This window comes from Rhipicephalus sanguineus, chromosome 4, assembly GCF_013339695.2.
Source record: "Rhipicephalus sanguineus isolate Rsan-2018 chromosome 4, BIME_Rsan_1.4, whole genome shotgun sequence".
NCBI lineage: Eukaryota > Metazoa > Arthropoda > Arachnida > Ixodida > Ixodidae > Rhipicephalus > Rhipicephalus sanguineus.
Genome location: NC_051179.1, coordinates 58,575,299 through 58,591,414, shown reverse-complemented (window position 1 = coordinate 58,591,414; position 16,116 = coordinate 58,575,299). Strand labels below are relative to the sequence as shown.

At 45.1% G+C, this 16,116-nt stretch overlaps 1 protein-coding gene across 1 annotated transcript in view; it reads left to right on the top strand.

Annotated features, from left to right (window-relative positions):
- The window catches only part of LOC119390050 (nitric oxide synthase-like protein), a 369,982-nt gene that overhangs the window by 348,624 nt on the left and 5,242 nt on the right, over positions 1 to 16,116 (top strand). The window contains exons 20-25 of the mRNA XM_037657575.2: positions 7,037 to 7,209; positions 8,385 to 8,595; positions 10,167 to 10,254; positions 11,493 to 11,623; positions 14,047 to 14,198; positions 14,709 to 14,900. Of these exons, the coding sequence (XP_037513503.1) occupies positions 7,037 to 7,209; positions 8,385 to 8,595; positions 10,167 to 10,254; positions 11,493 to 11,623; positions 14,047 to 14,198; positions 14,709 to 14,900 (947 nt within the window). The remainder of the gene's footprint in view (positions 1 to 7,036; positions 7,210 to 8,384; positions 8,596 to 10,166; positions 10,255 to 11,492; positions 11,624 to 14,046; positions 14,199 to 14,708; positions 14,901 to 16,116) is intronic.

Sequence of the window (16,116 nt, the reverse complement as noted above, 5' to 3'; positions counted from 1 at the left end):
ACCGGCGCGCACTGCATGCTTCGCCCCTCCCCAAGTTTCACGTTAGTAGAGCTGAAACACCCTTCCCTACATGATTCGCCCATCCCCAGTTATTTCTTTCCGTATCTGCATGCTTTATTTTCCTATTTCGCATAAGCGCTAGTAATGCATCATAGCTCAACGTTACAACTAGCGAAGCAAACTGCTTTAAATACCGGAAAATATCGTTGCTCCGATCCCGCTGTTCTCGCTAAGCTTTCACGCGTAGGATAAGCCCCTTCTTGGCCTGTGAACGGCTATACCATGGAGATGAATTCCATACATACCACGATTCCCTGAAAGCGAATTAAATCTCTCGTGCACCGTCCGGCACTCAGCAACGTATTCAAGCAAATGAACAACGCGCAAACAAGCAAGCAAGCTAACAAAATTGATCAGAGAGAAATCATTAAAACAAAACAAAAACATTGTTTTGAGGTATACGTTACGTGAGGCACGTCAATATGACGTGTGCATGTGTTGGCGTTACTGTTTTTACTGTTTATCTCGACTGCATTCTCATACGTGTTAGTTTGCCGCGTCACGGTAGTTTATTTATAGTTATAGGCTGAGGTTATTTAAGGAAGCGCTGTTTTTTTTCTTAGTTAGTTGGTGGGTATAGCAAGAGGGTGTGATTATGATATATCTCCAATGCGAATTCTACCTCCTACTGGACGCTGAATGAAGAAAATGAAAACAATATCACGAACTCAAAGTAAACCGATATATAAGAAGTACGGCTGTAAATACTGAAAGACATTAATATTGTAAGCACATTTAATGCACTTCATCGTTCTCATATACCTACCGCTTACACCGAAGAAATATGTATCCTAAGTTCCGAAAGACGCCAAGCTTCTCATGTGAATGTCATTTCGAGAATCGCAGCATCGCAAACGCATATATTCCTGGATGCGTATATACTTGTATATGCGTTCCCGGATTTCGCGGGAATGCAGGGCTTTCGCGGGAACCCCGTATGCAATGTACGACACTTCTGCTCAGTGTTGCGCACAAATCATCTTTTGCGCGTTTCAAGGATGGGAGGAGGGGTGGGGTCGTTAACGTTTTGAAGCGGCACCACAATGACGAGGGGTCCGGAAAAGATTTTGACTTCCTGGGATTATTTGGCGCGCACCTCAATTACTGCGCATGAAGATTTCTTTTACTTGCTTTGTTTCTCTCGTTTTTTCTTTTTTTTTACATTTTTATGCACCTGGCTACTCAAGCAATTCATCTGACGACAACTAATGCGCACGGTACGCTGCTTTTCAACACTGCTTCCTCTTCTTATGAAGGGGAGGATATGATAATCTTCTCTTCTAATGAGTATAATCCTCGTGAGAACGGTTCCTTCGCAGAAAACGTCCTGCTTCTTTTTTTTATTGGAGAACACTCTGTCACCAGACTGCGGTACCTGCACTGGCTAATGACTTGACAAGGTGAACCGAGGAGAAAGTTTAGACTGCTTCCGTAGGATTTCCGTGACGCTACGTTCCCCTTCAAGTGCGCACTTGAGCGGAACTTGCTTATTATTGCGTGTCAGTATTCTTGTCTAACTGTTGGGGATAGCTGTCGTCTATCAAGCTAAATGATTGTAATCAAAAGTAATTCATTTGCATGTTTGCATGTGAATTATCTTCCCTCTCCTCCTCTAGTTACCTATGTCACTTTCTCCGAACTTTCTTCAGTGACGAGTCACCGTGCCCAAAATATGTCAACATTTTCCCCAACTCTGGTTCTTTTAAATTACAACTTTTTCCCGTCAACAATTGAAGCCTGGAACTCATTACCTGGAAACATCCATTCACTAACTTTGAAATAATCCCAGTCCTGCAATAGCCTCACTCAGGCGGCTGTATGTATACATTTATTTTTTTTTTAATGGAAGGCAACGATAAGGCATTTCTCTGGCATTGGCCTTGGAATAGCCGTTAAATATTCATTTTTCGTTTCCTCGAAGATTTCTTGGTATTCGCATTGCTATTCGAGCTGTCCGCGCAGGATTCCAGAAAAATGAGAGAAAGCAGCGGTCCAATGCTAGAAACGACTGAATAAAAAAATGACGTATAGATGTTTAGAGAACTTGCCGAATAGGGAGAGATGGAGACAGAGATAATTCGTGTTTTTAGATGCCAGAAACTCCCGAAACAGTATCAATGATAAGAACAGCTCAAAAAAGACAGAACACACAGAAAGACGCACAGATACAGCGCTGATTTCTGTGTGTTCTATCTCTTTTGCGCTGTTTGATCTATCTTAAGTATAAACCAAATCGGCTGAGCATCAGTTTGAGCTAAGTATCAAACGGTATCAAGGAACGACCTTCTTTAAAAAGAGAAGTACAAATTTCTACGAGTAAATATAACCTCCGTAAAAAGCTCTGGCCAGTGGCTACGCTTCTGTTAATTATTCCGTCGTCTACAAACGACCAGGTAGCTTTTCTTCTACAATCAGTCACTTCTGCACATGCGAGCCTTTCCATATATTCCTTCCCGGCTTTGCTCCTCGCAGCCACGTTTTTCGTTCTCCTTGCTTGTAATCTTTATTGCCTCTAATCTCCATCCTCATTTAACTACTTATCCTTAAACCTATCAAACTTTTACTTCTTGCTTCGTCTTCGTGTTCTTCCACCGGCGCCCTGTGTTTCCACATCAGCCACTTTCCTTATAAGGTCCTCTCCCATTTATCATTCTTATTTTAGACTGATTAGCCGTTCTTTGCGCTATGAGGCTCGCCCACACCTAACGACTTACGTTTTTGCCTCCTCTGCACAAGGTATAATGCGTCGCAAGAGGACACGTGGAGCCTGTGACGCAAGACGGGCGTTCCTTTTATGTTTATATGTACATATATGTTCGTTTTTTTTTTTTTCTGCCTGTATGCACTTTGGCGCGTACGTATTTTTGTGACTGGTCTCTCGCGCTCCGTTTCGCGGCTAGCTAACGTGCTGAAGCCATTATGCAGCAGCTCAGACTCAAGCCAGGTGGCAGTGCTAAGCGGTGAGCGTAACTCCGGGACCTTCTTAACCCCGAAGCGGGCTTCACTGCGTTAATACCCGTAATGAGGTGAAGCAATACTCAATAATGCAGTGCCGTGAAACAAAAAATAAAAAGCCCGTCAAGTCGTTGAGGAAATGTCAGGGAAAAAAAGAGAGAAAGAGACGAGTAGAAAATCAGTGTAGACAACAATAACCATGGTTCGTTTACTTGTCAGACTAAGGAAACTCCTAGCCGAACCTTTTAGAAAGTAAATACTGAAAGTGTTTTTTTTTTCTTCCTGCTAATATTACTTGATAAATGATATGTATTTTACAAACTTCGTGGTTCATGCATCTTCGTAAGCTTTCTGCTAAGCTCTTATTGTTCCTGTCAAAAATATAATTAGATCTTTCACTAGCTCCCTTATCACTGTTGGTTTTCGTGATCATCCTCTTAATATTGACCTTTGTTCGTAAATAAATGTATAGTACTATCCATCTGTCCTGTTAGTAGTAGTAGTAGTAGTAGTAGTAGTAGTAGTAGTAGTAGTAGTAGTAGTAGTAGTAGTAGTAGTAGTAGTAGTAGTAGTAGTAGTAGTAGTAGTAGTAGTAGTACTATAAATTCTATAATTATATGTTTAATTAATAACTATAAAAGGAGAGGATACAGAAGACGTGCGAACATAGAATGCGAAACTGTGTGACGAACGCAAAAACCGTACCGAATCGGCGGAGATATATGGCTGAATGTTTAATCATAAAGCTCTGCCAGTACCATAACTATTCCTTTCGAAATTATGCATGAACATCTAAATTTGCCGACGCTTAATCACGTTGAACTAAGCGGTGCTCTGCGCTTTCTGAAAACGCGAAAACTGGTACACGTCAGACTGGCTAGCAGTGCCAGCGTATGTGGTATCAACGCCTTCTCCTTGTGTCCAGTTTTTGTTGCACCGGTAACATCAATCAGAGGTACGTTTCCTTGTGCAAACACGTGCGTAATACAAAAAGTGATGTCCGATGTCCTTGTTCTAGTAAATAACCAGCAAATCAAGGCTAAAGTGTGAATATGGACCCCCCCCCCCCCCCCCCCCCCAAAAAAAAAGGCTTCTGCCAACGCTACTGTTGTTGCATGCACAAAAATATGGTTCTGTACTTGCATTTCATTTTTTATTTGCATCTAAAGCTATTCCCTCTGTTTCGTGGCATCCTCGGACATGGAACGCTTACTTTTTTACTTTTCTATTTTAATGCCTTAGCACTAAAGTGTTCACTCCCGCAAAAACAGCACAGTACTGCTGGCGTTCTATGTGCCCAAACCATGATATGATTATAAGACACAAAAACGAACATAGTGTGTATGAAGCCTACCGTATTTTTGCGCATATACTAGCACTAGCTGACGCTGGTAACATCGCTATGCAAATGTTTTGTCTAGTTGATGGGACATCTTTAACTATACTTCGTATCTGCTTTCGTTCGTGTTCGTAAATAAATGCTTGTGCTGTAAGCACAGTTAAGTAAACGTTGTTTGATGTTCGCTAGCATTCGTTGGCTGTTGGCTATATTTGTAACTGAAATAATTAGAGGTAATTAAAGGTAATTAAAGGTACTCTCAAATTTACCGCTAAATTGCAGTGATATTATAGCAGCAGGACTTCGCTTTAATTCTTCTACATTTATAACGTGTCAGACAAATGAAAAATTAGCAATGTGTAAGCATGGTCACCTGATAGAAAATTAGGTCATACGCATGCAGCGTATATATACAGCTAAATTATATTTCTCATCTGTGTGCAGTTATTCAGCTACAACAAGTACTGCCTAAGCAACATCCAACTATATTCAACCCGAGGGATTGGGCCTTCCAACTTTTTCTTGGTATTTAAAATCATCGTGTATAGATTATGATCGCCTTGACTTGATTTGAACTGTTTATCATAATAAGAATCTTCGTCGTGGCATGAGCGGGAATGTGTTTAATGGGGTCTTTTATTGCATTATGATTCAGTACCAGAAGCAGCCTCCACTTGTTTCAGGAAGTCATGCAACGACTTTCCGGGCACTCAAAGTAGACTAGAAGCAAGCGTAGACAGTAACTTCTACATTGGTATCAACTTGGAAAACTCTCTTCGTTTTGCTTAGCTATCGAAGGTTAGTTTTGAGAAATGCTCCCTGTCACTCACAGGCAATGGAGGAAAACTTTTTCGAAAACGCCTGGAAGAGTGCTCAAGTAAGTTCTGCGCAATACTTTCAGCGGTGCTGTTTGCCGATCCACAAAGACCTGCAACAAATAATGCGCATTTTAAATTTTTCGGGCCTCGACGAATCGCCTTTCACTCTCCCGTCTTTTCCAGTCTTTCGAGAGAGTGTCTTTCCGGAACCGGTCCTTTCTGCGTTGTCCATTTGTCACTTCCTTTTATTTCGTCCTATATTTCCTGAATTTGTATTTCTTGACGTCGTACGTTATCGCATAGCTTTCTGAAACATACCGTCAGTCTTACTTTCCACGACAAAGTATGTCTACTGGTTCTTGTTCATTTTCTGTTTGTCAGCCCATCCCGTCATCGTGACTGCTAGAATGTTGTCTATCGATCGTAGAGTTGTCGATATTTTATCTTTTGTTTTCTTTCTCTTTTTTTTAGAATCGAATAATCGAGTTCCAGCGTCCCCGCACTGCTACTAGAATCGGCTAGAAACTAATGCTTTCACCGGGACAAACAATGAGAAGGTGTATTTAAACAGTTAACCTAACAAAACCTGTAGGAATGAGCTGTGGTAGCCGAGTATATGGACCTAAGAAGTACGCGGAAAATTCAACAAATGTTTCGGGCAATGAAATCCGAACAGAAAAGACGTCTGGTCTAGTCGCAATCTCCTCCCACGTGGAGTCTTCTTGCCTAGAAACTGTAGCGCAAAAAAAAGAAAAAAAAGTGGACTCGAAACGAGACGACAAGGCCGAGCGCTGGACTTGTGATCTTGCTTCGTCCTTATCTGTTTTTTTTTTTTTTCTTGCTTGCTTTCTTTCTTTTTGCTGCAGTTATTAGAAACGATGCACAGACACGCCCGACTCGCCACTTAATAAGTGATCTTCTCACACTTTTTTTTTTCTTAAACTGCTGTTAATATGTTTCTTCGAACGACACAAATTGAGCTGGTTGGTAGTTGAGCGTTTGTGCTATATCGTTTTTTTTTTCTCCGCCATCCCCGTTTGCACGCCGACCCTCTTTTAAAATTAAAACGTTTCTTCGCTTCCCATTTCAGCGATTTACGTAAATTGCGAGCGTCCAATGATAAATGTTCAATTGTAAGTTTGTCAGACATCTGCGCTGTTCTCTCGTTGTGACGGATCACCGGCTAGGTCTGCATCAGTCACCCCGACAGGCTGAAATTGAATTGGTGAACGATATCACGTTCTTACGACAGCGGTTAAAGAGCTCACTTTCTCTCGAGAGTAGTTTGACCGCTTGAACGCGTTCATTTCCTCATCTCGAGAGGTGTTTCCATAAGGCTCTGTAAATGCCCCTGGGCGCACCTTAACCCACCACAGCCTTGGTGAAATAGGCGAGCATCCACCGCTGCTGTGGGAGGCAGAGAATTGCTGCCGCCGGGTACCTACCGGTAAAATAGGTACAAACGCGCTTCCGGCCTGGTGCTTGGCAGAACGAAGTACATATTCGCTTGGGAGGGCACCCACTCTGTGGGAAATTGGCGGCATGGGACCGCCATACCTAAAAATCTCATCCTTTTCTAAACCAATGTCCTCTATACGCCTATTCCACTCACAACTGTATCGGGGTGTGGATATGTCTGGTTATAATATCATTTTTTTTTACCAATTTTCATCAATCGTATTCAATCGCGTACTGTGTGAACTCGCTAATTTTGGCTAATTTTGGCTAACTGTTGGCTCTGCATGGTTATACAAGCAACATCACCTTTCTTCAAACCTCAATCTAACGATTGAGCTGTGTACGGTTGTTTAACCACGTATCCTATAGGACTTTCCACACATTGCGCTCGCGTCGTCGTGCGCAGGCGAGCAAAAAGAGACGTGGCAAGACAACGGACGCCTGCCTCCGTGCTCGCTACGGCTGGCCCTTCGCCGCTACCTGGACATCACGACGCCGGCATCGCAAGAGCTGCTCAAATACCTTGCCGCCATGGCCTCGGACGAGCGGCAGCAGGAGCAGCTACAGACGCTCGCAACGGTGAGAGAAACTCTACGCGCATGCGCATCCATCTGATTATGCCTCTGCACTGCGTAGAATCGTCTTAAAAGACACGAAAGACGTAACTCGATGGTTATACCTAATGAGCAAAGTAGGCGTATCGCGTTCAGATAACTGTTTCCGCGTCGTTAGTGCGAGAAAAACGGAGGTTCCGCCATGTACAGACGCTGCGCACGTCGAGAACACAAGTACCGGCCAATGCGGTCCAAGAAAAAAAGAGGAAAATATGCTCGAGGCCTTGCCGCACAATAACGCAATTATTACGCTGCGCATCGTTACCCTGTGAAGCTTCGATAGCACTCGTGACGACGAGAGGAAAGAGAAAACGCTCGACTACTCCACTTATACTAGATGAATTCGGAGGAAAAAAAATGGCAGAATATTCGTGAGGCAACATAATACAATAGTACCGTAATTCTACGATGATCTTAAAAGTTCTTGCAGGGCCTCTTTAAAAGTGACCGGCGCATCACATTCTTTCGTAATTCCGTTCTGAAAAAGTATGCATATGGGTTGCTGTGGAAAGGTTCAGATAAGAGTACCCCGACCGTTCCGTTCCTTTAATCTACGCAGCAAAATATACGTTTGGATGATAACATATAGAGGTGTTGCAGGACCGCTTTGATGAACAGGGGCACGCTGCCAAAAAGTAATGAAAATTTAGGTGAAGCCTGCCATTTTTACTCGCCCAATACCGCTACTGAAGGCTAATGTTTGCTATTGCTGTCAAGTTCAGGCCATCAAGGTAATTACAGGTAACTACAGGTAACTAATGGTAATACCAACGTAGCACTTATCGCCACATTGCCACTGAACGAAGGCATCGCCACTTATCGCTACTACGAATTGCCACACAATGTAAGCCTCACAGGTTTACGGCATGGTCGGAACAAGCACTTTGAGATTGCTGAGCCCTTTCCTTGCAACCATAGGCGCGCGCTGGGCTCTCCATTAGGGAAGACAATGCTCCACCGTAGAACCCCCCCCCCCCTCTGTTCTCGACGCTTTTCTACTGAGGCCGTTACGATGAGCACGCGGTACAAAGACGAGGTCTTGCTGTCTGTTGGGGAAGAGGGCGGGAGGGTGGGAGGGGTCGTACGCTTATGCTTGCAACAGAACACAGCGCTAATGCATTTGGGTGGCGCGCGTTGCAGAATCTGGAGAAGTACGAGGACTGGAAGGCGCAGAAGTTTCCGCACCTGTTGGACTTGCTGGAGGAGTTTCCCTCGGTGCAGCCGACGCCCGAGCTGCTGCTGTGCATGCTGCCTTTGATCCAGCCGCGCTTCTACTCCATCAGCTCGGCGCCCGAGGCCTATCCGGGACAAATACACCTCACCGTGGCCGTGGTCACGTATCGCACAGAGAGTGAGCCAAGAACCGCTTTCCTTACCGGGCCACGCGCTGGCGGCCTCTTCATTAGCGCTAATTGGAAATGAGTCATTGAATGAAGACGTCTGACAGGATTCTTACATTGTAAATCAAGGAAGCGAGCCATCTGAGCGCTTCTCGAACTTTATTTTGTGTCTTTTTTTTTTTCATTTTGCTATGTCAGCCGAAAATTAGACGGGAATTTGCGTATGCTCACGTACTACTGTCTATTCTCATCGTCACTTATTACCGCGCTCGTTCTCTCTGCTCTCTATTTTCTGTAAGCAGCGCAACAGGCTGAAAGAACTGCTACCTCGCAGTTTTGCACACGCGCGCACTTACAGTGTCGACTAACAATGTGCACACGAGCGTAATAAGTATAAATATTTAATAATTAAGCTTGATCGTGAGTCGCTGATCGATTTATTGATAGTGAAAATGTTGGCTCTTCGCATCACCGACTCTTCCTGAATAACAAGGCAGAAGTTCAGGAGATGGCGGAGGCTTGGAGACATGAATATTCTTGAGCAGAGGCTGCCGCTGGAGCTCGCGTTTTGAGAAGTGGTCTTGTCTTCTTGAAGTTGCAGCCTTGAAGAATACAAGGCCACTTGTCTAAACGTAGGCTCCAGTGACACACCCTGTTTAAGAATATTCATCTCTTCCTGAATAACAGAGTGTCAAGCAAAAAAAAAAAAAGTTGCGTGATATTTATGAAAATAATTCTTCATAAAATGTGATATTCGTAAAAAATCATCAATGTTTTAAGCTTAACACACACTTGAAATATTTAATGTAAATTATTAAATTAGCTGACTGATCTAGCTGGTTATTCACAGCAAAGATAAACAGCGCGAGAAAATACGGTCATACTTTTCATGGCCGTGTTTTTTTTTTTTTTGCGCTGTTTATCTTCGCTTTAATGTAAAATACCATTTTTGATGGCTCATAACAGGCGTAGAAAATGAGTAGCGTAGGCACCGTTGCGCGCTGTTTTTCTGTGCGTGCGTGCGTGCGTGCGTGCGTGCGCGCGTGTCTGTGTGTGTGTGTGTGTGTATGTGTGTGGGTGTATGTGTGCGTGTGTGCGCTGTCAAACTAACCGCGAAGTCTAACTGCCAGAATTTAGAAAGTTGGTCAAGAAAAGTAAAGGGTATTTTCGAGAAAGAGCACTTAGCGTCGTCTGACAGGCTGCTAATACAAATCCGATCAAGTGGGCAGCTTCTAAGTATACGTATATCACGAGAAGGGTGCACGTGTGTGTGCTTGTGTGTGTGCGTGTGTGTGGTGTTTTTTTTGGGGGGAGGGGTGCAGTCTGACTTCCCTACCAGACAATTATGTATGAGAACTGTTGGAAACCAGGCATGCGAGTGGAAAGACAAACTTGTCCAAGACACTTTGTCCTTCGAAATTTTTTTTTTGTTCCTGCAGTTAGTTGCGCTCGTTCTCGCAACCACAGCTGTGATGAAAGTTGTGCCAAGTATGTGAAATTTCTCGTGTGCGCAAGGAACACGTGATGATCACAGGAGCATCGTAAGAATAGCTGCTTATACCGAATTTGTTCTTTATTTCAGACGGCACAGGCAAAAAGCACTACGGTGTGTGCTCTTCGTTTCTGGACACCATCGAACCAGAAGAGGAGATTGCCTGCTTCGTCAGAATGTGAGCAGCTTTTTATAATATCGCCATTGTACAGGTCAAGAAACTGATGCTGCTTTGTCGTATGTATGGTCTGCATAGACAATAGAAGAAGTCGCAGTTTCACCGCAAGGGCGAAGCAATCAATGCGATAGCAACTAATCGAAATATTATACGAGGTAAGGATAGCAGCTAACTCCTTTAAGATCCGATCTGGCGCAACTCTACAAAACGCTGGCTTAAGGGAATACGGCTGCTCCAGCGAGCGGAGTGGTTTTCGTGCTTTCTCTCGCTTAAACGCGAAGTAATCGGTGAGAGAACTGTACGACAAGGCCATACGAGCCGTCTACTGATCTGAGTCGCGATAGCGCGCGCGACCGCGCCCTTTTGACCAAAGTTCGCGGTTGCTGCTCAAGCGACGCAGCTCCCTCCCCCCCCCCCCCCTCCCGCCCACAAATAACCCCTTCATGCTCCTTCGCCCGGTAGAGCCGGCCGGCGCGTTTCGTCTCTGCTTGAGCGGCGCCCGCTTGCAGCCTTCGCAAGCTTTCGCTCACACATAGAACAAGAACGCGCGGAGTGACGTCATTGATTTGGACTTTATACGGAACATGAAGGCGACGGCAAAAATGGGCCTCGAGTGTCCATATAATTGCCATTGCAATAAAAACGTACGTCTAAGTTGCGTAAATTTGAAGCAAATTAGGTTAGGTAAGGCAAACTGGGTTTAGTAAAAAGTCAAGCTTTATACATCTATTTTCGAACTGTCGCAATGGAATTCACCAAAATCTAAAGTGTTTTAACGAAAAATAATAAATTTGGCGGCAAACAGTGAATTGAAGGACAAAACCTAAAGGTAGCCCATTGTTTGTGACATTCACTTCATTCGAAGCCCCGCGTACCCGCAGCGTTACGAGTGTTGTTCAAGTTCAATGTTTCGTTTTGTAGCTTTTCTATTGAGCATATGCAAACTTTAATACCTCATTCCTTCATAATGCTTACACATGGTTTACACTGACGTCTCATTATGGTTGGTACTAGAACGTCGATAAGCTGCATGAACAAGCAGCGTGACATCACGATGGGCGCGTGTCGCGCCCAACGTCAAATCCATAACACCAATAATCTAGAGAACAGCTTCCGTGACGTCATATGCAAGCTATCTATGCTATGGATAGCAGAACTTTCTCTCGCCTAGCATCTGCCTTCCTGTTGATAAAGTGTATTAATTTATTGCAATTTCTTTTATCTTTCCCGACGGTCAGTGCGCCGAACTTCCACCTGCCAGAACAGAAGAACGTTCCCGTGGTGCTCGTCGGACCGGGGACGGGCATCGCCCCCTACAGGAGCTTTTGGCAACGACGCTATTGTTCTATGCAGGGGGTCTACCAAGAAGGTATATACACAATATTTTGGCGAGGAATGCCACAGATGAATAGAGGTACATGCTAATGATTCTTTTTTAGTATAACCGCTTTAAGCAGGAGCAAGGCAACAGCCACAATGCATTTGCTGTATTTTCAACATGTACTTTACGGTTTCTCTCTTCACGTACTTGTCATAAGTGGTGCTTAATTCGAGGAATGAACTGAGATTTGTTCGTTCTTGATGTTGCAGCCATGCCTGTATGGTCAGTGTTCTGTCTTCGCTGAACTTATGAAGCATAAAAAAATAGGGGGCTGGTAGCGCTAATCTTACAAGTAAAGCTGGAGAACGGATTCAATAGAATCTGGAGGTTTGGAGTGATCAATCCCTGGTCTATCAAGGGAAGCCAGAAAGTGTTGTCAACATTTTCGCAAAGGGACTTCTCTTCGTCTGACAAAGTCAAGTTTCTTCGTCTAAACATTGGCTACAACCTACTGTCATTCTTATTACTAAGATTTAAAGGGGCCCTGCAACACCTTTCTTAGTTATATTGGAATAGTCTCATTATTGACGTATGACTCTTCACGAGTCATATGCCGCAAAAATTTTTCGAATCCGTCAAGTCTAAGTGGTGTTACCAAATTATAGAGATCACGTTCCGCAGCTTTCTCCCTCAACTCAACGCAGCGAGCGCGCGGAGAGCTAGGCAGTGAGTCGAGGGAGGGAGCCACGGTGTAAGTTGAGAGAGCACAGACGAGCGAGGCTCCGCCCAAGAGCGCCGGCGGAAATTTTTTCTTCATTTTTTTCTCTCTGACATCTGGGCGCAACCACGTGGTCTGTGCCGCCACTTCCGGTCGGCTTGCGTCGTTCTCGTCGAGCGGAGCCGTATCGCGCGTGCTTGAAAACTGCGCGTCGGTTTGGTAATGTTGGGCGTGCACCTCGAACGCCGTACTGTTTTCATCGCTTTGTCAACCATGGAAGCAAACCTGCGCGCTCGTTTGGAATGAATGACAGCTGAGATCGGTTTCGGCCCATACTCCGATACACCGCCTCGTAAGACGGCACCGGCAGACGACCCCGAAGCGCCGCCATTACCGGACGCCAGCATTGTTATCGGAGACATGCTGCACGGCTGCCTCGGTCGGTCGTGAGAACGTGCCGACGATGCAGTTCCCAGCTGACGAGGCAACACTCGAACGGCTGCCACTCTCAACAGCAACCGGCAATGGTCAAAAGCACAGAAATATTCACGTTTTCGGCACTGCGCATGGCGAAGAAAACGGAACCACGCAACTACGAGCAGGCGAGCTGTCGGTGAGACCGGAAGTGCTAATATTAATGTTTGTTCGGTGTTTTTAACGCGATAACAGAATATAAACATACATATTATCTACTTATTGAACTCAAAATTAACAACGAAGGTAATAATGAAGGTGTTATCGTGATTATAACATCAGCCAATGGTGGAGCTGCCGACAATCGCGTCATATTTTGCGGACTAATACATCACTTGTCGAGAGAAGAGGGAGCGATTTTCAGCTGACTTTGAGAATTTATTGTAAATTCCAGGCCGTGCGCATCGCTATAATATTTGGCTCGCGTGTTCTCGGGAGCCTCGACTACCGATCGGCAGCGCTTTTTGACCATGCTCGAAAAGTGTTGCAGGGCCCCTTTGCAACACTTCTTCGACATGGTCAGAAAACGCTGCCGATCGGTAGTCGGGGCTCCGGAGAACACGCGAGCCAAACGTTATAGCGCAGCACGCAGCCTGGAATTTACAATTAATTCTCACAGTCAGCTAGATACCGTTCCCTCTTCTCTCGACAAATGATGTCATATACCCAAATGACCGCGCCATATACCCAAATTCACGGCCATTGGCTAATTTGAGCATCGTGAGCTGCATAGTTACCGCGCCCGCCGCGGGGAGCCGCCACGTGCCCGCGCGCGCGGTCGCGATCACACTGAATGTAAGACACGCATTCGAATAAAAAAAAAGAAAAGTGCTTAAGGTCATGACGCGCGCGTAACGTAACTTTCTTCCCCGGGCTACCCCTTTCTTCTTAGCTTCCAGCGCTCTCGTCGGGACGAGTGAAGAGAGAAAGCAATTAGAGCGTACAACAAACCTCTGTAACTCCGCTTGTACTTGACGGATTCTAAAAATTTTTGCGGCTGTCCATACGTGAGACAATAAACTCCTTTGGCAAAGCCATTCGATGGTTACTCGGAAAAGTGTTGCAGGGCCCCTTTACAGCTACAGCAGTACGTGTCCAGAGCACCACATTAGCACTGACTTCTCGTAACGCGACAGGAACGCTAGAAGCTGCCTAAACATGGAAATACTAACGGTTCATACTTTTTTTGTAAAAACGGCTGCGCCCTTCGTGTGATACGTGCGAGAAGTATGCAAGACTGATCGCTTTTCTTGGACATTTATTTAAACGCTGTTTTCAGGGCAACCGTTCTACGAGGGCCAGATGGATCTCTACTTCGGATGCCGCACAATGGAGTCGCAGCTTTACGCTGAAGAAGTGCAGACAATGAAAGATGCGGGTGCACTGCGGAACGTGTTTCTCGCTTTCTCGAGGGTTCCAGGACAGAAAAAGGCATGTATTATGAACACTGTGGTAGATATAGATCGATTCAGCTGCAGCGAATTCACTATCGGTGTAAGCATAAGACGTTAGCCGCTTAAAGCACAGGACCCTATAACGTTAGACTGACACTCAGCTTCAGGATTGTATCTATACACATGAGTGTTACGTACGATGTTTACGTCGAAGGCAGTTACCGGTCGTGAAAAAACGGAGTCCGATGAAAGTGTCAACTAACGTTCAATTACAACGCTGGGCTCCAGCGTTCGTGAAAAATATATATATATTCCTCGGAAAGTGGGAGGAGTAATACTAATTGTCTAACGCTAACGCTCCTATTGTGTTCTAAAAGAGACAACGGGAGCGCCATCCCCTATTGTAATGTGACCTTCCGTGGAGGCCACTGTAAGGGTGACCTGGCTGCGTTAGATAACCATTAGAATTTATCAGCGCATAACGAATTTCGTGTTAAGTATCCATGGGTCAGAGAGAAATGATAACGTTGCCTTAATAACGGTGCAGTGCTACGTCCAAGATCGGCTACACGAAAGGGCCGAGGAGTTGTACAAGCTGCTCACGAAAGACAACGGCCACCTGTACGTCTGCGGTGACGTCATCATGGCCGACGGAGTCAACAAGGCTGTACGCGCCATACTGAGAGACCAAGGGAACATCTCGGAGGAAAAGGCCGAAACGCTCATGGATAAGCTCAGGGTACATATGGCATATGTTCAGAAACGTTACTGCTCTTTACACTATTGCCTGGTTGAGGACAAAGTGACAATAATATGTGTCAAAGCTCAGCCGAACGACTCAACTGCTAGTGAGCCTTGGATTATGGACTATCAACTCGTGAAGCCAGATTATAAGAATATCATTACCCCTCTAATATATACTGTTAAGGTATGTATCGCAGAATTCCGGAGGCCAGCGTGTTCCTTCAGTTTACGGCGAAATCGCGTTAATGCTAGTATTTCCTAAAGAAGTCGTACAGACTTTCCGATTCTGTGTACTTGTACACGGGCTCTACTTCAGCGTTAATTTTAGCTTCAGTGATGCTCACCAAGCCTCGTTGGTGAAAGCCATTTTTAAATAACTGGGATATAAAAAAATTGCATAGAAAGTGAAGAATAAACAGTGGCCTCTGAAAAGCTGTATGGCACTTTGACATCCGTGTGCGCTTGTATTACGGCTTCTCAGTACCGTCTTATCCGACGCGGGGTGCAGCAGGGACCGTACTTTGAGGGAGATCACAATTGGAAATATCGTTTTCAGTTCGCGCTGACTGGCTGGTTGAGGAAAGGCTGGTATGCACTCGCTGCGTTCGTTGGACGCGCGACAGTATGCGTAACACAAAGCGACACTATCGCCGAAAGTGATCGTTTCAGAATACGACCCCAATCGATAGCCTGCACTTGATGACACGGACGCAGTTTTCAACTTTCTGGTACACCAATATGGCGGCTTTTCTGACGTTCAAGGCAGCATAATCACGTGGCGGTTAAACTGCTTCAATGTGATAACGACACCGCCAGAACGTTTCTGGCATCTGCGCACGAAAAGCTCATAGCGTCCCTTATGTATTGGCCTAAGACTTGAAGGCGAAAATTATCTTTTCCTTTTTCTTCTCCGTCGATTGTATTGATCGCCCCGCCCCCGAAAGCTTTCTGCACGCTAGCCTGGGGTGCTATTCTGGACATTGTCAAATTCCGCCATGTTGGTAAATTCCGCCATTAATCAATTCTGATTGGTCCAGAGGGCGGCTACGGCCTCTCTGATTGGCTTAAGACGCCGCCATTACAAAATTTTACAAAATGGCGGAATTTGACCATGTCCAGAATAGCACCCCTGGTTCTGCATTGCATCTTGAATGGGAGGCATTGCAAGCTTTCTGCTCCTCACATGCTTCTGGCATCGGTCCACCTATGAC